This window comes from Carettochelys insculpta, chromosome 14 (genome assembly GCF_033958435.1).
Source record: "Carettochelys insculpta isolate YL-2023 chromosome 14, ASM3395843v1, whole genome shotgun sequence".
NCBI classification, from domain to species: Eukaryota; Metazoa; Chordata; order Testudines; family Carettochelyidae; genus Carettochelys; species Carettochelys insculpta.
Window position 1 is genome coordinate 43,361,112 of NC_134150.1, and position 23,454 is coordinate 43,384,565.

The 23,454-nt window shown below is 46.5% G+C and overlaps 1 protein-coding gene across 2 annotated transcripts in view; it reads left to right on the forward strand.

Annotated features, from left to right (window-relative positions):
- Window positions 1-6: 6 nt before the first annotated feature.
- NFAT5 (nuclear factor of activated T cells 5) overlaps window positions 7-23,454 on the forward strand; it is a 124,571-nt gene continuing 101,123 nt past the window's right edge. For both annotated transcript variants that reach the window (XM_075008247.1, XM_075008248.1), the window contains exon 1: window positions 7-426. In XM_075008247.1, the coding sequence (XP_074864348.1) occupies window positions 354-426 (73 nt within the window). In that variant the 5' untranslated portion in view covers window positions 7-353. The remainder of the gene's footprint in view (window positions 427-23,454) is intronic.

A 23,454-nucleotide genomic window follows, 5' to 3' on the forward strand; every position in this document is an offset into this window, starting at 1 on the left:
CTGTTCCGCTCTTTATCCCTCACTCCCTCGGCAGCGCATGCGTAAGACTCCAGATACGTACTCGATGTACGCCAGCGCTCCACAGCCCTTTCGGTCGACGCATGCGCAGAACGGCAACGGAGGGGGCGGTCTGGACCGTTCCGTTGGCAGCAGCCGGATTCCTGTCAACGGCGGCGGCGGAGCCCGATCCCGAGGGCGCGCGAAGCCCCCGATCCTGTTCGACCTGCAGTCAGCGCGGCGCGCCCCCTCAGCTCTGGTGTCTCCCTTGCCCTCCCCCCGGCGCCGGGGCGGCGGAGGCAGCAGCGCCCCTCCTGCTGGCGGCCCCCTAGCCCCTGCCGGGCCGCGGAGCTGCGATGCCCTCGGACTTCATCTCTCTCCTCAGCGCTGACCTCGACCTCGACTCGCCCAAGTCTCTCTACTCCAAGGGTGAGTGCCGGGCCGGGGCGGCGCCGGCCGTCCCTTTCCCCGCGGGCGCGGCTGGCCCCGGAGGGACCGGACTCTGGCCTTGGTCCCGGCCCCGCGCGGCCGCAGGAGCGGTCCTGGGGTAGCCGCGCAGCGCTGCGGCCGCCGCCGAGAAGGCGCTGGCGTCCCAGGGCCGCCCCAACCCCCGCCGCGCTCCTCCGGCTGCATTCCTGGCCTGGAGCGAGGCAGGAATGTGTCCCGACAGGTTTGTGTGGGGCTGCCGCGATAGCCGCTGTGTGCTCAGCCCCTGGGGCAGACCCGCCGGGCCGTCTGCGTCTCGCTGTGGCCGGGGCACCGCCGTGCCTCTTGCCGACAGACTTGCCGCTGCCAGGTCGGCGGCGCAGCGGGCTGGGTGTGTAAACAGTCCTGAGACTGGCATGCTGGCCTGGGATTCCTGGGTGGGGTCCACAAAACAACGGACAAAGGCGAGTGGAAACACTTTATTTGGTTTGTCATAAAGCTGTTGACTGGATCCCCCATTTAAAAAAAAATCTAAAGTAAATTGAGCCCTTTCAGGGAGAGAAGTTTAGTTCTGTCCTGAAGTGGAAACTGGCGAAGAGTCAAAAAACCCGAAGCTGAAATACGTGGTCACTTGTTAACATGGCCTCTGGTCATCACACCACTGAAAAGAGAGTTTATGGTCAGTGGCCAGCTGTTTGAGCTGGCTCTAGTACTTAGTTCATTAGTTTGGGATCCGGAAAAGAGAGTGAACAGTGAGCTGCCAGAGTTTTTAGATACAGTCTTTTAGGATAGTCCGGACAATAAATGAACATATGGAACTTCAGAGCTGTGCTAGCTGAATGAGTCACCTGATGTCACTTGAAAGTTCATGTTGACAAACATATGGTAATAAGGAAATGTAGCTCATATTATTCCTTTCACTCAATATGTATACATAATTGAGTGCTACATTAAATTAAAGATTTGGGTGTTATTATGGGCAGCCTAATAAAATATCTGCTCATTGTGCAGTGACAGAGAGCTGTGTTAGACTGCTTTTTTGTTTTGATCATTGTGCAGTAGAGGTATGCAAAATACAACTTTTGTGTGTATACTGAGAGAAAATTTGGGCATAATTTGCTACTGTTATGTTCAAGTAAAAAAAAATGTTAAACTGGAATTCAGATACTTAACCAGTACCCAGTTTTTTAAGGGCAAAAAATGTTATCCTGAAAACAAGTGTTTATAAACCTGGGGAATGCTGATCTGTGACCAAACTTAAAAGAAATCCAAATGTGTTAAGGCATGGAAATATACAGTTAAAGCACTCGAGCAGCTTTAACTCATAGTGGTGTCACACAGTAATCACAGAATTATGACTAGGATGTAATAGTGTTTGTAATACCAGGTTAAATTTAAAATGATTTTTAGACATTGAATTTTAATCCCCATCTTCTGTCACAACATGGTGGCATTCAGGTTGTTTGGATGTCTTAACTCCATAGTCCAGTCTGCCTTAGTTCTAGTGAGAACAATAGCCAGTGGCAGGCATTTTGAAAGAGGTAACATAGCCTGTGAAATAAACCTGAGTGGATTTTTTACTGCAGGTTGAACTTCTCTAGTGGGGCACTCTCAGGACCTCACCAGTGCCAAACAAGAGAGTGCTGGTGAGGAAGGGTCACATGAAGGCAGATGGGCCAGTTAAAAGGCATAAGAAGTGCTTTGACTAAGTAAATGGGATGACATTATGGGATCGTATCCATTGCTGTTATTCTTTCATAATTGTGAAATTTGTTGCTTTTAATTGACTGTTCTTTTGTTATGCCATTATTTCTTATTTTATGCCTACCGCGCCTCTGTGATGAATGTCCTCCCCAGTGGGTACAGCCAATCTTTCTGTGATATATGTGAGATTTGAAATGTCTTTCAGGTAAATTGTAAATTTCTTGCTCGCACCTTCTGTGTCCGTGATGTTTGAAGCATCTTCTGGGAAGACATGCAAGGCCTTTGTTTCTGGTCCTTTTGCTGTCTCTCAGGACCCAATATGTGGATATTCCCCAGAGTAGCACGTTTCGGGAACAAACACAGCAAAATCTCGTAACTCCATTACGGTGATGATATTCATATTTTAACAAAAAAAATGTTCTACAGATTGACTTTTCAAATGGTACCTCAGAAGACATATTTGTATGATATGTATCATAACCACATAAAAATGGTGGATATAGGGTTGCATGCAGAACCATGCTGTCCATAGGATAAACTGGGGCAGCCATCCCAGGCCCTGCACTTTTTGGGGCCCTGTGTTAGCCGTCTCAACCATCCTCTGGACTGAGGGGGGCTACCTTGGGTTGACGGTTGGGTGGCATAGGCAGCAGGAGTGGCTTCTTCTCTCCCCCTGCACTCACCACAATGGTGGCAGGAGTGTCAGCCAATTCCAATTTGCTGCACTCTGCCATTCCACACTTCCAGCCCACTGTGCCTCGCCTCTCTGCAGCGGCAGGAAGCAGAGTGCCCCTCCTGTTCCTGCTGCCTGTTGAGAAGTGAGGCACAGTGGGCCAGGAAGGCTGCTGTAATCTCCTGTCCCTGTAGCCTGTGTGGAGGGAGGAATGGTGTAGGAGGGAAGAGGTCTCATCCTAACTGATAATCAAGATAATCTTAATGCCTGAAATATGAGGTTTCGTATCCTTTTCAAAATTTGTTGGCACTACCTATTACAATTCTCAATACTTTTTACTATCCATATGAATGTCTGCTTCCACTTTGAACCTTGCAAGGTTCTTTGTGTAATTTCTTGTCACACACTGTTACAATCTACTTACACAGCTCATAAAAAGGTATTTCTTTTAATTAGTTTTCAATTTGCCACCTTTCATTTTATTAATGGTTCTTTCTGTGCTCTTGTGTTGAGACAGAGAACAGAAGCTCCAGATCTTTTTTCTTTATACCGTTCATTACTCTGTATACTTTTATATCACCTCTTACTTGTTGCTTTTATATGACTGGTTTGCTTGCTGGCTGTATGTTTCTGAGAAGAAACCGAGGGAAAACTGAATGAATTAAGTGATTTTTTTTTTTTTAATTTTGTTCTATAAGTTGTTAGTTCCACAGTCATTTCTGGTTTTTGCTGCATTAAATTCTGTTATCCAGATCCAGTTCCTGTGAAATTTCTGTCTCTTGAGTTGCCTTATATTTGTCAAAAGTTCTGTTTCTACAAATTAAATGTAGATGTTCTTGGAAGTCATAGTCACAGAGAAAAGTGTGTTATTCCAGGTAGTAGGGACCAATCCCATGAAGGGCTTTGGGTATCAGAACAGAAACCTGGCATAATTAAAGCTGAGCGCTATTCATGTTGATTCTTTTCAAGAGAAGCCAGCAAGAAGAACAGCTTACCAGATAGATATGTTCACAGTAACCTGTCTTAGTAAGGTGCTTTGTGGCTGTTTAATCTTTTCCAGGGTGTGTAGCTTGACTCTCAGATATGAGCAGCAATAAATAGTCAAACCTGGGGTTATGAGTTTGTGATGCCAGGTGTATGTTGGATAGGTTGGCATTCAATTTTTTAACAATCTGGAGGTAGATAACTATCGTGGAGGTTAGAGAGGACTGAAGTTGTCTCAAATGCTGTCTTCTTTCTAGCAGCTTCATGTCTTTCTCTTGGGTTTGTGACCCTCTGCTCTTCACTCAGGTATTGGTTTTAGTGTAGTCCTTGTGTAGGATAGTTTGTTTTTATGTAAAGGAAATGTAGAACAAGATTTCAGCAAACTACTGGCACTTCAGCCTGAGTTTTTTTACTGTCTCACCAGTTTTCCCAGAAGCTTCATGTAAATGTTGAATAACGTGATGATAGAGAATTGACTCCTATGGGACTCTGCAACTGAGAATTTCACAGAGAGGAACAGTTCCATGAAGTGACTCTGTGCTTAATCTAAGAGGAAGGACCTGAATCATTTCAGATTTTTTTCTGGTCAGTCCTATGAGTATTTGGTGATCAATAAAACTGAATGTGGAAGAAAAGTCCACCTAGGCTGTGTCTAGAGTGCGTGGAACTATCAGCCAAAGATAAGCAAATTGCGATACACAATTTATGTATCTTTTGCTGACAGCTCTGTCAGGAGAAGCTTTTCCAACATTTACCCCATTCAGGCGGGGCCAAATGTTAGGGAAAAACCTGTCAAGACATCCCTTCTTCCTTGTGGGATGAGGTGTACAAGGATGTCAACAGAACGCTCTCAACTGGCAGATCTCATCTGGACATGCACTCTGTCGATAAAACTTCTGTTGACATATGCCTGTAGTCTAAACATAGCTCTGGGTAAGTATCAATGTATTTTTCTTGTCTCTAGTCAGGAGGAGATAGTCCGCCAGAATAATATGTTGATTCTATACTTTGTCCTAATGCAAAACCTGAATGATAAAAAGTCAACATAGTGTTATATAACAGATGGGCCTTACTGTCTTTTGCTAGTTTATTAATTTAGAAAATGGGAGGTTAGATTTTGGGCTGTAGTGGTTAAAATGTCTAGCCCAATCCAGTAGGGGCAGGTCAGTCTTTTTTTGTCAGTCAGTTCTTTCATAACTACTGTTTTTGTCATTGGGTTACATTCTTGAAAGAAGGATATTATGTCTATTTCTTGCCTTTGGCTCGTTTTTAGTTGGCCTCTGGTGTCATTCCAAAAGTTGGTGATTAATTTAAAGTAGGGTAACTTCTCACATCTGATGACACTGTGTTCTCAGGTTAAGTAGAGGGATTTTAAAGTAACTTACAGTTTGAAAAGGTTCTGCAGGATATGATTTGCTGCCTTTGTGGCAGAGGAAATTAAGATAGGCCCTATACTCCTTTCACTCTCAAAGGGTACCTTATAGGCTTTAGTTTCCCCTGGATCAGCAGCAGAAATCCTTTTCTGTCTCACATGAACGATAGCTTCATCTGAGCATTCTGGGGGCTATGGTTACACTAGCAAGTTTTACCAGCCGGCAGAGATCTGCCTCTTAGCAATGAGGCATAACGCTGCTGTCAACAGATTCTGTTGACAAAATATTTGTGTGAATGCGGGTTGGAGCCACGGGGAGAGTGGGGTCAGGCTTGTATTAGCGGGGGGCAGTTCACTCATCTAGTGAGCAAAGATAGGTATATGTGTCCCTTGTTCTAGCGAGTGCTCGTAAGTAAAGTACTTGTTTAAGAAGGGATGAGTATACTTGATAGATATAACCACTGGATGGTTACTATACTTACACTTAATAGTGGGAGAAGAAATGTACTGTGCTGATAATGTGTTAGTAAGCCAAGAACTGAAAAAAGCGTTACTGGAGCATGACTGTTGTTGGTTGTAACTATAGAAACACTAAACCTGATCAAGTTGCATGTACTGTCTTTGGGTTTATATTTGCTTATTAGATTTTCTGATTAAATTCATGAGGACATAATATTAAACAGCTGTTAATAATAGTCATTAGCTGGGTTGAAACAAGTGATGTCTGACTTACTAAATAAAAGTTTCAACAGCTTTTTAGTCATCATCTCTACAGTGACTAATGTTGAGCAAAAGGCTCAAATTTTTTAAGTTCTAAATTACAGGGGCATTACCAATTTAGTCAAGGCTTGAAGTAATATAAGTAGAGAAGACTTAGAAAACTTAATGGAAATGGAGCTGTTTTTTAAAAAGCTGAATATGAATATTTTCCTACGTAGTCTCAGAGAGGTAGCCCTGTTGGTCTTTGAGGAGCTGACAGGACTGCTAGTTTTTTGTGATACTATAGACTCGCAGATTAATTTATTTGGTAATGAGTTTTTGTGGGTAAGACCAACTTCTTCATATTGCTGATAGCTAATAAGAATCCAGCGTTTATATAGTGGCGGGAGGGGAGGGAAGGGAAGGCGGGGGAAAAAAAAAAAGGGTGGGGTCACTTGTCATTAATAGGATCTTACCCATGAAAGCTCATTACCTGATAGATAAATCTGTTAGTCTTTAAGGTGCTACAGGACAAATTGTTTTTTATGACTTTCCTACATAAGGCTTAAAAGTGAAATTGACCAATTCAATTTCAATGTCCACTTTAAACAAACAGAACTAGTAGTTTAAAAAAAAATCTGTTTTACGTCATTCTTAATCGTGTAGTAAAACCCAAATAAGGTTATCTTTTATACAAACAGCTTATTAAAGAAATTCACTTGTATAAAATTTCATATCATAGAATCAATCACAGAACAATAGAGAAAACAAAAAGCAGTCAAGTAGCACTTTAAAGACTAGCAAAATAGTTTATTAGGTGAGCTTTCGTGGGACAGACCAATTTCTTCAGACCATAGTCAGACCAGACCAGACTCAATATTTAAGACACAGAGAACCAAAAACAGTAAGCAATAGAACAGAACAATAGAGCTGGGAGGAGACATAAAAAACCCATCGAGTCCAGCCCCCTGCTCTAAGCAGGACCAAACCTATCAGATCATGTTCTTTTTTCAGTAGGAAGTATTCATAGCTAGATGACTAGGTTTTAATTAATAAGGTAGTGACACTATATGCAATTTTGGATTTTGAAACACAGATAATTCAGACCAGGAGTATATGTGAGGATAAAATCAGATGGTTGTAGTCAAGGATTATTTTAGACTGGGATTCAAGCTTTTGTCGAGACAGCTGTTATATTTTTTAATTAGGCTAGGCAAGGGTAAAAATCTAGATGTATTCACCTCAAGCACAGGAGCACTCCCAGTGCTAAGAGGAGGCTTGCCCAGCAAGAAGAGAATTTGGTCTTTGTGTAATAAACATTTTCAGTACTGTATCCATAGCATACCAGGAGAGGGTAGAAAAAGGACCACAAAAGTTGCTTCATTAAACTACTTAAGTACAACGCACTGATGGCTAGCTGAAAAACTACTTGAGTAAAAGTACGAACACATATCACATCTTGTTTGTATTCAAGTATCTAGAAATGAAAGCAGCCGCACTTTTACTCAGGTAACTTTTGAGACGTTTTTTTCCATCCGTGCATACCACTGTTTCTACTGAATTGTATTGAGTTCGTGGGGGAGACAAGATATTTATAAAACACACTTCCTCTTTCTACAAAAAAGAAAAGAGAATAAATTTTCTTCATTACTTCATTCCTCAGGATACTTCAACCACAATAACAGTAGCTCGACCAACAACACTGTTTCTACTGTTTGTTTCTCTCTCCACCCCAACTCCCTCATTCTCTCTTATCCACCTCTTCCCTGTCCTTAGAGAGACAAGGAGCGTAAAGCAGTACAGTAAATCCTTGAAGTGTGCGATTTTTGAATTGGGCTTAAGTGCAACTCAAAATTCCTCTCAACCCCCGGCCCTGATTTACACCCCCCACCCCCACCCCAGTTCACCATCTGAGCATGGCTCCTGCTCACTTTCCCCCTCTGTGTGTGGCTCTGGCTCAAACCCCCACTGGCTTACCACCTTAGCTGGGCCCCGCGCATTCCCACCTCAGTGTGTGTCTCCGGTTCGACACCCCCCCCCCCCCCACTTCAGCCCTGGTTCAGACCAGCTCACCATCCAAGCACGGCCCAGCTCACCACGCGCCACACATGGCTCTAGCTCAATCCCCCCGACCCAGGTTCAAACACCCCGTGCAGCTCTGGCTCAACTCTACCCCCTCCCACCTTCTCTGCAGCCCTAACCCAACCCAGGCTTAACCCCCTCCCACAGCCCCAACCCACCACCAGTTTAATCCTCCCCAACTGCCCTCCCTAGCTCCAGGACTTACCTTGCAAAAGGAGCTCCAGGTGCTCCTGCTGCTTCCCTGGCTGCAGAATGTGTGTTCCAATGGGGGAAAAAGCCACCCCCTGACTTATGCAAAATTTGGGTTACGCAAGGGTGCGTGGGAACACAACCATCGCGTAAATCGAGGTACTATTGTATCTTTTCTTGGACCAACTCTTACTGGTGAGAAAGAGAGGTAATAGGAGTGTCATACTGAAAGACCATATATAACAGCTAGGTTAGCATAAGCAGCACATATTCTAAGGGACCATTCAAGACTGAAGTGTCCTGTAAATATTCTCACAGGACAAAAAATGGGGGTTAGTGTGTTAGATTGTTGTACTTAGACATAAATCTACTGCCTTTATTTAAACCATGATTTTTAGTGTCCAGCTAGGTTATGAATTGAAGCTCCCAGGTTCATCTTTTGAAAATGTTCAGGTTTTCTTTGAAGGTGAGGAGTTTCCTTTGAGATCAGATGAGTGAATGCTTGTTGGAATACTGGCCACTACGGCTATGTCTACACGTGAAGCCTACATCGAAATAGGCTATTTCGATGAATAGCGTCTACACGTCCTCCAGGGCCGGCAACGTCGATGTTCAACTTCGACGTTGCGCAGCCCAACATCGAAATAGGCGCAGCGAGGGAACGTCTACACGCCCAAGTAGCACACATCGAAATAGGGATGCCAGGCACAGCTGCACACAGGGTCACCGGGCAGACTAGCGCTTCCGGGGCAACAGCTAGCCGCTCCCTTAAAGGGCCCCTCCCAGACACACTCAGCCTGCACAGCACGCGGTCTGAGGAGCCATAGGCACACAGACCCCGGGCGCCGCAGTCATGGACCCCCAGCAGCAGCAGCAGCAGCAGCAGCAGCAGCAGCAGCTAGAGGTCCACCCAGCCCTCCCGGCAGGAGCAGGGCTTGCCCTGCTCCGTGCCATGCGGGAGGCAGCTGAGCACCTCCTTTCCCCAGAGGAGGAGATGCCCCCAGGGCAGCAGGGCTCAACCCCTACCCCTGCAGCACCCCGCCCCTCCCTCCCGCCTCACACGCCGGCGGCTGTGGAGCTACCCCACCAGCACCGACTGGTGGGAGCGGCTGGTGCTTGGGGAGTGGGACGACGACTGCTGGCTCAGGAACTTCAGGATGAGCCGGCAGACATTTCTGGAGCTGTGCCAGTGGCTCACCCCCGCACTCAGGCACCAGGACACCGCCATGCGGCGTGCCCTCACAGTGCAGAAACGGGTCGGCATTGCTGTCTGGAAGCTGGCCACTCCAGACAGCTACCGATCCGTGGGCCAGCAGTTTGGTGTCGGCAAGGCCACCGTCGGGGCTGTCTTCATGGAGGTAAGCGAACCCACGGGGGGAGGGCAGGGCAGGGCAGGGCAGCCAGGGCAGGGCAGGGCCACGCACACCCTGCTCACCCCTCATTGGTGCTGTCCCATGTGCTTTCTCTGCAGGTTGTGCGTGCCATCAACGCCATGCTCCTGCATAGGCTCGTGAGGCTGGGAGACCCAGATGCCACCATCGCCGCCTTTGCCACCCTGGGCTTCCCCAACTGCTTCGGGGCTCTGGATGGGACTCACATCCCCATCCGCGCCCCGCATCACAGTGGAGGACGATACCTGAATCGAAAGGGCTACCATTCTGTCGTCCTCCAGGCCTTGGTGGACAGCTGGGGCCGTTTCCAGGACATTTATGTGGGCTGGCCTGGCAGCACCCACGACGCCCGGGTTTTCCGGAACTCGGGCCTCTGCCGCCGGCTGGAGGCGGGGACCTACATCCCCCAGCGGGAGATCCCTCTGGGGGACACCACCATGCCCTTCTGCGTCATCGCAGATGCGGCCTACCCCCTCCGGCCGTGGCTCATGCACCCCTACACGGGCCATCTCTCCGCTAGCCAGGAACGCTTCAACGAGCGCCTGAACCACGCGCGCCAGGTGGTGGAGCGCTCATTTGGCCGCCTGAAGGGACGCTGGAGATGTCTCCTGACCTGCCTGGATGCAGGCCCCAACAACATCCCCCAGATTGTGGGCGCCTGCTGCGCCCTGCACAGTTTGGTCGAGAGCAAGGGGGAGACCTTTTTCCAGGGCTGGGCTGCGGAGGCCGGCAGGGCACACGTCCAGCCACCTGCTGCCCCCAGTCGGCAGGTGGACCCCGAGGGGAGCCGGGTCCGGGAGGCCCTGCGGGCCCACTTTGATGAACAGGCCGCAGGGTGAACTCTGCCCAGGCCCCCTACTGCCCGCCCCTTCCTCCCCCACACTCCTGCCCCAACGCCTACACCATGGAGCACCCCACCGCACCCCCCTCCCACTTGTCCTGGACAAATGACAGCACGCACTTGTGGCTGAACGTAAACTTTTTTTTTTTCCTTTCCGAACCTTTTTTTTTTTAACTGTAAATAAATATTTGAACCACAAACCAAAAACTATGTACAAACGTTGAACAAAAGCAATATGTGCAAAAATAAAACAATACAAAGAAACAACTGTCCGCAATAATAAAAAGAAAACCAGGGAGGATAAAGGGGAGAACTATTTACATGGGGGGGACGGGGCAAACTGGGGGCCGAAAACAACAGGGTCCAACTATATACAAGGGGGGGGCCACGTCCTGGGCCCCTCGCCCCTATAGCCCGGCACCGGGCGTTGGCGGCCGGGAGCCCCGCTGCGGTCGCAGCCTGGTCCGTGGCTGGGTGGGAGCGGGCTGGACTGGAAGGTACGGTGGCTGGTGAGTGTCAGGTGGCTCCAGGGGTCCCTCGGCGCTCCAGCCCTCGCCGGTGGGTGGTGGGGCGACGGCGGATGGGACGGCGACAGGCGGAGCAGCTGGTGGTGGGGCTGCAGGAGCAGGCAGGGCGTGCGATGTTGCGGCCGGCGCGGCATGGGGGGCCAGGTAGTCCATCAAGCGGTTAAATGTCTCCATGTAGGCCCCCCATGCCTCCTGGCGCCAGGCCAGCGCCCGCTCCTGCAGCTGGAGGTGCTGCTCTGCGACCTCCAGCTGCCGACGGTGGATGGCCAGCAGCTGGGGGTCTGTCGCCATCGTCGGTTGGTGGCGCGGGGTCCGCCGTCTAGCCCGCCGTGGGGCCGGTCAGTCCTCGGCCGAGGGGCTGCCCTGGAGCGATGGTCCCGGAGGGCTGTCCGGGACGACTGATGCCTCGCCGGCGCTCTCTTCCGGTCCTTCTGATGGTGCAGGTGCAGGACACAGGAGAGGAGGCGGGGAAGAAGAATGGAGACAGGCGTTAGTGTGGGCCCCGAGCCGTGGCCTTTGTCCCCCCAGCCCTGTGCTGCAGGTTCCCCATCCCCATCCCCGGGAGATGCTGCTGTGTTGGATGGGGTTCAGGGGTCCCCCTGCCCTGCACCCCGTCCCCTGGGGGGAGCGACTCTCACTTCACCCCCCCAGGGTCTGACAGCAGGAGAGGTTTCTTAGGCCACAGATGCCCAGTTTCTCCCAGGAGTGACAGCACCAGCTGTCGGAAGAGACAGTCCTTCCAACCCATCCTGGGGAGAAGACCCCAAGGGGTGCCCCTCGGGGATGCAGCTTTCCCCCTCCTCAGGCTGGCTGCCTTCCAGCTCTCCCTTCCCCTAGCCTCTACCTGTGGCCCCCGCCCTCGCCCCCCAAGTCCAAGCCAGCTCAGCTCCTCCCTCCTGTTTGTTCAGGGCAGAGGTGTCACCTGCCAGCTGTAGCCCCAGGATCCTCCTTTGCCCCTGGGAGCTATTCGGCTCTTGTTGCTCATAAGTAGCCTGAGTCTCCCTTTGGCACTCCCCCCACTCCATCACATGCTGCTGCTGCGGGGTGTCCCACCCCCTCCTCCTGGGGGCCCCTCGAGTTTCCGCTCCCCCCTGCCCCGGGGATGGGGCATGGCAGTCATGCGGGGTGGGGGGGGGCAGGGGCTGATGGATGCAGTGCTGTGAGGGCCATGGCCCTGGTGTCCTTGGGGCCATGGCCATGTGAGCATGTGGGGGGCCCTGGACACATATCTCTTACCCCCGCCCCTCAAGCCCAGGGGTGTCCACCAGAGGGGGGTACCTACCTGTCGGTCCGCTCCCACGGTCCGGAGATCCCCGGGGGGGCGGAGGCCCTGCTGCTGCTCCGGGATGGCAGGAGGAGGATCTGCAGCCCGGATTCTGCGGAGGAGGAGCCTCCCTCCTCCTCCTCCTCCTGCCGCGATGTCCCGGGGGTGGCCTCCGGGGGGGGCCCCCGGGGTGCGGGGCTTGCCTCCGGGTCGGACTCCGTCTGCAGGGCCTGCTGGGGCTCGTCGGCCGAGGTGTCAAGGGTGGCCGGAGGGGAGGAGGTGTGCCGGGAGCCCAGGATGTCCCTGAGCTCCCTGTAAAAGGGGCAAGTGACGGGGGCGGCCCCAGATTGGCTGGCCGCATCCCGGGCCTGGGAGTAACCCTGCCGCAGCTCCTTGACCTTACTCCTGACGTGGTCAGGAGTGCGGGCAGGGTGACCCCGGGCAGCCAGGCCGTCGGCCAGCCGAGCGAACGCATCCGCGTTCTGCCTCTTGCTCCCCATTACCTGGAGCACCTCTTCCTCGCTCCAGAGCCCCAGCAGGTCCCGCAGCTCGGCCTCCATCCAGGAGGGGCCCCGCTGCCACTTGCCAGCCTGGCTGCCCTGGCTCCCCTTGGGGGGGGGTCCCCTGGGGGGGCTGCCGGCCAGCCATCGCAGCTGTGTGGGGCTGAGGGTGGTGCAGGCTGGCTGCGTGTGCAGGCTGCAGCCTGCACGTTCCCTCAGCTTCCTGCAGAGGAAGGGAGGGGGAGGGGACCTTTAAGGGGCCGCTCCATGCGGCCACCAGTGAGCTGAGGGGCTGGAGAGAGCGTCTCTCAACCCCCCAGCTGATGGCTGCCATGGAGGACCCGGCAATTTCGACATTGCGGGACGCGGATCGTCTACACGGTCTCTACTTCGACGTTGAACGTCGAAGTAGGGCGCTATTCCGATCCCCTCATGAGGTTAGCGAATTTGACGTCTCGCCGCCTAACGTCGAAGTTAACTTCGAAATAGCGCCCGACGCGTGTAGCCGCGATGGGCGCTATTTCGAAGTTAGTGCCGCTACTTCGAGGTAGCGTGCACGTGTAGACACAGCTTACAGGTGATAAGGTTGGTTTTTGTTTTTTTTTAATAATTTTCCTCTGTGAGCTCATGTGAAAAGCTCATAGGTCTATTTTGCCAACATACTTATTTAAGCATTTTAATGCACATCACTAACTACTAGCTCTTGCTTCTCCTAAGTTCTGGGTTTTCAATTTCTGTTTCTCAGCTGACTAAAAAGTAATGTGCAAAGAAAGACACATGCTGGATAGGATTGTTTTTGTTCTGTGCTTTTGTGGTGGTGGGCGTTGGCCAAGAACAGCAGAGGAATTCGTTAAGACATTGTCTTAAAGACAGAGAGACAATATGTAGGAAGGGACAGAGATAGCACAGAAAGGAACAGTAAAGTGGACTGGAAAGAAAACAGGAAGATACACACCACAGCTTTCTTTAGTTAGTTTTCCTTGTAATTTGAGCGCTTGTGCAGCAGCCTGACAGAAATTCAGCTGTTGCCCAGCTGAATAGCACAGTGCCCACAGCAGGCAGCTACATCTGCAAGAGATGCAGCAAGGACTGTCACCCTCGTGTGGGTCTTTATAGTCACAATAGACGCTGTAAATGAAGTCTTAAATTGAAACTTTAAAGGGCGCCATCCATAGTCTGTGCAGACTGAAGGATGCCTACACAGCAGGCAGCATATGTTTTCCAGGTTGTGGTGCACATGCCCATATGCTATGGTGCACATAGAGTTTATTCTGCCCATGAATGGGGAAAAAAAAAATAGAGGGAACCCTGGCTATATTTCCCTCACACTTTTGCCATAGAAAAGTCATCGTGGCTTCTGGGCATGAGAGAGACGCTAACTGGGAATATTTTGAAGAAATTTGTTCTTTGGGTAAACAAGAAAAATGTGTCAAGTGTAAGCAGTGCAAGATGAGGATGCATGGCCTAGCTGCAAGAATGAAACACCATAAGGAAAACTGCTTGTTGGGAGAAAATGATGTGGGTGAAGATGAGAATATGGCTGAGTGGATTAACTGGTTAGTAACTTAAATAATTCACTTTGCAATGCGACATTTTTCAAGATCCTCTCTATGCCTTTGAGTATAATTGTGATTTGACAGGTAAATTCCCAAGCTGTTGTGTTGGATGTTGCTAGAAAAAAAAACAAGGTTTAGCTTAGCTAGTCCTTGTGGCTTGTTACTTAACTAGAAGTCCTGTGGCACCTTATAGACTAACCGATATTTTGGAGCATAAGCTTTCACAGGCAAAGACCCACTTTGTCACAAAACTTATGCTCCAAAATATCTGTTAGCCTATAAGGTGCTACCACAGGACTTCCTGTTGTTTTTGAAGATAACAGACTAACTCAGCTACATCTCTGATAATTAGGTAGGTTTCGTATCTTTCACTCAAGTATACAGTACAGAAGGCTGTAGTAAGAGAAATCTAAAGTTGTCAGTTGTTACTGGGTATAATTTTTTTTAATGTAGTACATGCCCTTATTTTGGAACTTCATGACCACAGACCATAGTGGGGATGCCATAAGACTATTCCCTATTTTAATTCAGTAAAACTCAGCTTCTCCAAGGGAACTCCATTCTGTGCTTGTTTTTTGAAGAGGCAGACGTAACAGTGAGTTCAGTGGGGCTTACTCCAAAATTAAGTGCACCTAAGCACAGTCAGTCTTAGCTTTTTGGTAACTTGATTTAAATCAATGATTTTTATGGACGGGCAGTTTAAATCAGTGATTTAAATCCGGGCCACTTAATCTGTCCTGCTGTGGCCCTTTTGGTGGTCTGTCGTTATTTAGTAATTCAGCTCTCCAGAAAGGTACCCTGTTCAAGTCCACCTCTTTGGGGATACATATAAAAAGTCCAGTAATGTGGAAGTCTTCAGAAATTGGCAAGGACCATAGGGTTTCTCTCTTGTTTGGTGTCTTGGAGTCTGGACCCTTATACTATCAGCGTGTTCTCCAACTAGATTCCCAGTTGAAGGGCAGACATCTGTAATGGTTGTTGCTTCTTTAGGGGTTGGTAGATAAGCTCAGGCCCACCCTCTCCATGAGGCTCTGGTTTGGGACCAGTAATAGGCAGTTGCCTCATGGAATTGCTTCCTATCATTGCCACTTTTACCCTAGATATTTTTATGTGGTCACAAATTGGTAACAACTGTTTGCTCTGAACAAATAAGTCTGTGAATCTCTGAGTTGCTTCTTTATACAGTCTGGGTCTTTGCTCATTGGAGGCTGTGAAAAGATTGTCAGCCAGGCAACAGTTCTCTCCTCAGGATATAACTTTAGAAGGTTGAGCCCAGAGGTGGGAATTTTGCATTTCCTTCTCTCCAAATATTTCTCAGGAAACCCACTTAATTTTGTCTGGAAGGTGCCTTCTTGTCTGGCATGTAATTTAAAATAGTCCTGTGGAGTCCATTGCGCATCTAGGGGTTATATTGGTCATGTCTACCCTTTTCAGGAAGTTACGTCCAGTGTCAATAACATACAAACTTTTCATTCATAATACAAAGGATTCCAAAGCTATTTAAACTTCATTCAGTAAGCGCTCCCAAGGAAACTGCATATCTGACTGTTTGATAGCTGTTCCAGAGGTTAGCTACCTTTCCAAGGCAGAGTGCCGAAATTTGAACTTTTGACCTCTGTTCAGTCTGAGTGCTGCTGATAGTTTTTAAAGTCTGTAATAGTTCTACTTACAGCAGCTTTATCAATAAATAAATTAAGATGCAGAGCTTTACCTTTTAGGTGGTTGTTGGTAGCATTAGTTGATCTCTTGTTGATCCACAGACTCCTGACTACATAGGGGAGGAGGGGCAGGGCTGAGCTGTCACAACTCACGTGTCACTCTTGGCACCTGTGCAGGGGGTTGCTGATCCCTAGGTGAGTTCATTAAGATGGCTAATATTGCAGTTCAATATAATAATGGAGCCAGCTGTTCATATGTTTACCAAATGATGTTCTTAAAGTTTGTTGGCAAATAAATGGAAATATTTTTAGAAATGTATAAAGGACCCCCTACTTTAAGCTGTAAATTTAAAACATTATGTTTACTTTTTAAGTCCATTGCTTAAAATGATTGTTGTGCTAATTATAAAAAAATCATTTGGAACCTTGATTGGTTTAAATAAAATGACTTGAAAATATGCTTTCTGATTCAAATCCTCATTCCAATGGGCAAGCCACTTGATGGAAATTTTCCATTTAAGGGTCAAAGAGAGAGAGTGGTGTTATGATGGCATTTTTCAAAAATGAAGGCAGGTGTTTGAAGTCAGTCAGGTTTTACAATGCCTATGGTCCCAGCTGAAGAAATAGATGGATGGCAAGATACATGATGATCGTGGTTCTGCAGTTTAACAAATGGTTATATGCACACATAGGGCAGCTATTATATGTACAGAGAATATACTCTTGGGTTTTGAGCATTCATGCATATCCCTTTCTTATTAATAAGTACATCACACCAATCCCAAATAGAGGAACTGTATGTTTGACATTGAACAGTCAGGTCTGGCCTAAGGCCGTATGGTAATGCTGATTCTAAGGTTAGTATATTTTGGGTTGGCAGATTTACAATATATATAACACTAAAGATTAATGTTTTACATGCACTATGTAATGTATTATTTTACGTATCATTTTCACTTGCATGCATTTGGTCCATCCATCAGTTATCCATGCAGTAAGTACTGAGGTGACACAATTGTTTTCTAAATCAATTTAAAAATCTTTCAGGTAACTTACAAAGTTTTAAGATAGTTCCATAAAAATTCTTTGTTTTTCAAAAACAAGTGCCATTTAAAGGCTATCTTCTGCTTTTTAAGTGAAGGTGAGCGAGATGGACGGTAATTCAGTTTGATTTTAATATTCAGAACAGGCAGACAAGTTGAAATATGCTAAATAAACATTTTGCGAGTAGGGAGAAGTCTCTCATGGGGTGTGAGCTTTCTTAAAATGTGATTATCTTTTCAGTTGCATGCTATGTTCTTCCCTACCTCATGGTCCATTCCTTGTAATGGTGAGGTGGCTTGTGTGTCTCAAGGACTTGGAGAGCTATGTCAGCAGGAGCTACAGGTCCCAGAAGGGTCACCCAAACTGGACGGGTCAAAAGTTAGAGATCGGACAAATTTGGATCACCTCTCCCTGAGGTAAAAGGGGTTGACTTATGGCGAACAGCCCTATCCATAAAAAAACAAAAGTTACAGAAACATCCACAAAGAACACAACTACACAAGTCTTGGGAAAAGTTGACAGTCCGCTTGGGTTGAGTATGAAGCATGATAGGGAAAGCTGAAAGGGAGCCGCCCAGCAGATAACTCTTCTCTCACCCAGACCTGCCATCCAGTTTGGTACATAGTATGTTTGGACCATGTATCAAGCAAGGAAGACAACACAGATTTCAGTGGAGATGAAACAGTACAAGCTTGCAGTTCTGGGCTTGTGTGAGGCAAGATGGACACAATCTGGGCAGCTGTGCCTGGCAACAGGTAAAACCCTCGTCTGTTCAGGACATGAAGAAGAAGGTGCACCACACACAAAGTGTGGACTTCATGTTATCGAAAGAGGCATCTGGTGCTTTAATGGAGTGGACAGCAGTATCATTATGTATCATCACAGCCAGATTCTACACCAAAGTGTGGAAGGTACTAATTGTGCAGTGTTATGAACCAACTGATGAAGCAGCTGAGGAATGTAAAACAGACTTCTGTGAGAAACTACAAAGCATGGTGAACCAGAAAGCACAGAAGGATATGTTGATTTTGATGGGCTACTTCAGTGCAAAAATTGGAAGCATAAATACAGGCAGAGAACAGACCATGGGAAAAGAAGGCCTAGGCAACATGAATGAAAAAGGAGAGGGCTTCAATGACTTTTGTTCCTTCAGTGGATTGGTGATAAGTGGTAGTGTTTTTCCACACAAAAGGATCTGTAAGGTCACTTGGGTTTCATGGGACCAGCAGTCAGAAAACCAGATTGATCACATCGGTATCAGCGGCTGTTTCAGAAGATCGATGCAGGATGTCTGTGCTAGAAGAGCAACGAAGGGTCCTGTGGCACCTTATAGACTAACAGAAGAGTTTTGAGCATGAGCTTTCGTGAGCACAGACTCACTTCTTCAGATGCTGCTATTCCAGGAAAAGTGTTCAACAGAGTCTGTGCTCATGAAAGCTCATGCTCAAAACTTTTCTGTTAGTCTATAAGGTGCCACAGGACCCTTCGTTGCTGTTACAGATCCAGACTAACACGGCTACCCCTCCGATACTTGACACTGTGCTAGAAGAGGAGCAGATGTAGGTTCAGATGACCATTTTGTCATGGTAGAACTCAAGTTAAGGTTCAAGAGGTAAATCACAAATGTGACAAAGCTGAAATTGAGATTCAAGGATTTAGAGGCAAGAGTTGGTTTCCAAGTGAAGCTGTCCAACAGATATACACTTCTGGCAAACCACAGCCTGAAAGATGTTACCATGGAACAAATTTGGGAATGCACCAAAACAGGCTGGAGAGAAACCTGAGATAAAACATTGGGAAAGAGGACAAGGTGTCACAGAGAATGGGTCACAGCAGAAACTCTGAGGAAAGTAAGGGAACAAAAAGACAGAAGAGCAGCAGTCAACAACAGCAAAACAAGAGCAGCCAAGGTGGAAGCTCAGAGACTGTGTTCAGAAGCCAACAAAGACGTTAAAATGGCTCTACAGTGGGACAAGAAGAACTTTGTGGAAAACCTTGCAAAACAAGCTGCAGTACAGAGAAACTCGAAAGCACTCTGCAACATCACAAGGAAGCTAGCTGGGTCATGGTGTAAAGTGGATCAGCCAGTACAGGATAAAGATGTGGGGGTGTGCTAACAAACCCAAGTGAGCAGCTCAGTAGTTGGAAGGAACATTTTGAAGAGCTACTGAACCACCTTGCCCACATGGAACCTCCTGAGTTACCAGCTGCAAATAATACTACTGCAAATTAACAGCAGCAGACCTACAAAAGAAGAAATCAGAAAAGCCACTGCCCATCTGAAAAGTGGAAAAGCACCTGGTCCAGACATTATCCCTGCAGAAGCAACCCAGGCAGGTCAACATGATGTATAATCTATTTGGGAAATTCAGGACACTGAAGAGATCGCACAAGACTGGAAACATGGCTACTTTATCAGGCTTCCAAAGAAAGGCAACCTGAAAGAATGCAAGAACTGGAGGGGCATCATGTTACTGTCTATTCCAGGAAAAGTGTTCAACAGGATTCTTTTGGAAAGAATGAAGACAGAAATTGATAGACAGCTCAGGGAAGAACAGGTCGGCTTCTGAAGTGAGAGATCCTATACTGACCAAGTAGCAACTTTCAGAGTGATCATAGAACAGTCACTCGAGTGCAACACGCCCTGGTACATAACCTTCATAGACTTCGAAAAACCCTTTGACAGCATTGATAGAGACACTGTGGAAACTGCTGCAACACCATGTCATCCCATCCAAAATTATTAACTTGTCATGTCAAGGGTTCATACATTGAACCAGTCAAGTTGTTCACAATGGTGTCTTGGCAGAATCCTTCAGCATACTGTCAGGAGTGTGACAAGGGTGCCTATTGTCACCTTTCCTGCTCTTGAACACAGTGGACTGGATTATGAACAGAACAACAGATGGCCATCAACGAGGCATTCAGTGGACACTTTTCAGACAGCTAGAGGACATCAATTTTGCTGATGATTTCACCCTCCTTTCACACCAACATGAAAGAATGAGTCACAACATTAGACAAAACTGCCTCAGTGACTGGACTGAGCATTAACAAGGGAAAGACCAAGACAATGAAGATCTACCAGTCCAACATCACCATCACAATGGGAGGGAATGACCTGGAAGATGTGGAGCAGTTTATGTACTTGGGGAGTATTATGAGCATAGATGGAGGAACTGGTAAGGATATCAATGACAGGATAGGGAAAGCAACCACTGCATTCAAGACTCTCTGTTCCAGATGGAGTTCACAGATATCTGTGAAGACAAAACTGGGGCTCTTCAACACAAATGTGAAGTGTGTGCTCTTGTATGGATGCGAGACCTGGTGTACTAAAAAGTCTTCAAATCACAAGCTACAGACATTCATAAACAGATGCCTGAATTACATCTTTCACATCAAATGGCAAGACTTTGTCACAAATGAGGAGCTTTGGAATGGAGCAGGACAAGAACCAACTGACACTGAAATCAAGAGAAGAAAGTGGGGATGGCTAGGCTGCACTCTCAGAAAACTATCATCCAGCATAGTCCATCAAGCTCTCATGGAACCCGCAAAAGAGGAAGACCTCGAACAATGTGGAGAAGCTCTACTGAGACTGAAGAACAACAACTGGTGTGCTCCTGGAACTAGCTAGAAGTTTTGTCCCAAGACGAGTGAAGTGGAGGAGACTTGTAGATAACTTATGCTCCACTGGGAGTACAGGGATTAAGTAGTAGCAGCAGTAGTATGTTATTTCCCCTGTCAAAAGTGCAAGCCTCATTCTTATGCCTGCAATTAAACATTGAATGCCAAAGGGAAAGTAAACATATTTATATCTTTTAATTTTGTGGCCCCCTCAGAAATCATGTATTTTGTTGGTACCACCTTGCCTAGAGGTTTACATAGCAAAGGCAGACACAAAAATCAGTAGTAGTTCTTCTGGTGGTACTATAGAACAGACTAAGTGATAAACTGCAGACTTGAATAGTGCCTCCTCATATTATTCAGTTTCTTCCATGATCTTATGTATTGGACTCCTGGTCTGTTAAATCCAGTGTCCCATCTTACAGTGACCAGCCCCAACTACTTTTTGTAAAATCCAATTAATTCTCTTAAAACTAATTTTTGAACTAAATTTTTGCATTCTTTGGGACAGGGGCTTTATCTTCCTGTATGTAATGCAAAGTATCTAACACATTTTGAACATTACGACACTCTAAATAACAGTAATCTGAATTAACAGAATGTATCTTGTTTCAAGCCTTACTTCCCCAATACTTTGGGAACTTGACTTATTGCAGACATTTGTTAGCAATGGGTACTTCTGAGCTAATGTAGAAAACAACTTCAAGAATTTAATTGCCATCAGCTGTTTTAGAAACAGTGATTGACATCTGGTTCTGCCAGATGGCAGTGCTTGGGTTCAGAAGCGATAGGTATCTTAGTTAGTGCACACTGAGGTAATGTGAAGTGGGAATGGTAATGTGAAACAAGGCTTCTGTTTGAATAAAAATAGAGTGGCAAACACTACTTTAATACAGCTGCTCAGCATATATGCATTTGTATTTGCTCTTTGAGTCAACCAAATGAGAGGAATTTATGCACTTTAATAATATCTCTGGTCAGCTCCAGAGGCAGCTGTTTTTGCTGAAGCTAATCCCTTAACTAATTTTCATGTGATACAACTTGCCCTTTGAAAATTTAGCAGCTCTTGAAAAATTTGAGACAGTTGACCTTTTTATATCACTTGTTTTAAGAAAAAATGCCACTTCTTGCTTGTGCAGTAGACAATTCTGTCTCTTAGCTTGTTCAGCAATGACTAATAATTTGGTTACTTTTGCTTACATTTAATTTACAGCATTTTTGCTGTTACATTCACTTATTAGATATGACTGTTCGTTTTGTGGAAACCAGTGCTACGTTTTGTGAGTTTTCTTCTGTTGTTCAACTTGGTGCCAGGATTCCTTATTGCTCTTGGATGATAAGGTGTCAATATGGATATAGAACATTGACATTTTGGCTCCAAACGGGCAAAGTGTTTTCAGCTGTGTTCCATAGTGCCCTTGTTACTGCAGTGTAGTCTCTCTGGTCACTTTATGCATGCTACTGCCCAGTGCCTTTTTTGTGGTTAAAAAAGGGTGGGGTTGCCCATACTCAGCCAGTTCCCTGCCCCTATCCCTCAGCCAATCCCAGGGCTGTGGCTGCTGATGTGCCAACACAAAATTCACTGTCACTGCCCAAGAGTCAAGTGGTTGGCAATCACGAGTGCAAGAATCCCTGTAGACACTGTGTTGCTCAGTAGTTTACTACTTTTAGAGTAAATTATTTCACTTTCTCTGGATTTTTTTTCAAAATAACTTAAAATCATTGATGACCAGCTCAGAGTTCTTTGGTTAATTAGTAGCTGATTGTTATTAAAACTATAGTGAGTCTTCGAGGGGATTTTCCCTTACTTAGAGGTGCCCCAGAGCTCTGAGCAGTGGAAGAGATATGGGAAGTGCATGCAAAGGGTGACCTTCACTCTGTTTGTCTGAAGTGCCAAGGGGAGGGTCAACTGCAGGACAAGTGTTCTCTTCGCAGGTCATTCCAGGACTAAGAAACAGCAAGGAAGCCGTGCTGGTCTATACACTATCAAAACAAAAAGCAGTCAAGTAGCACTTTAAAGACTAGCAAAATAGTTTATTAGGTGAGCTCTGTCCCACGAAAGCTCACCTAATAAACTATTTTGCTAGTCTTTAAAGTGCTGCTTGACTGCTTTTTGTTTTGATAGGACTAAGAAAAAAGGAGATGAGAGACTGAAGCAGACCTTTATGCAGTCCTCCCAGGTTCTTCCCTTAGGTTTTCCTTCTTCCCTCCCTTACTGTTTTCCTTTTTGGACTCCAGTTTAATTAGTGAAACTTGAGTCCTGCTTAGCTATACCTTGACAATTATTTTAGTACAATTTTGCTAATCAGTCAGACATACTGTGTCTGTTCTGGTATAGCTATGGTCTGAAGAACTAGGTCTGTCCCACAAAAGCTCACCTAATAAATTACTTTGTTAGTCTTTAAAGTGCTACTTTACTGCTTTTTTTATTTTGATGCTGTAACAGAATTAGCAAACCAAGCAAATCCTACCACCTTAACTGATTTACACCTACAAAAATTATACAGTGGACAGAAACAATTACAAACTAGACAGAGATTATACAGAAAACAGTAGAAAAGTGAAGACAATCATCACAGAATGGTGATTCCACAAACTCAGCTATTGATAAGTTACTGCTTGCTTGACAAAATACTGTTAACTAAGTTTTCTTTAGTAACAGAGACGTAGCCATGTTAGTCTGTATTGTAATAAAACCATCCAGCAGTCATGCAGCACTTTAAAGACTAACAAAATCACCTAATAAATTATTTTGTCTATAAAGTGCTTCATGACTGCTGGTAAGTTTTCTTTACCCATCTTAAGATCTGCTTTCTTTATCTGGTAATGGTGGAAGTAGGATGTGGTCTTCTTCTTAACAGCCTGATGTGACACTATTGTACTGAAATAAAAGCAGTCCAGTAGCGCTTTAAAGACT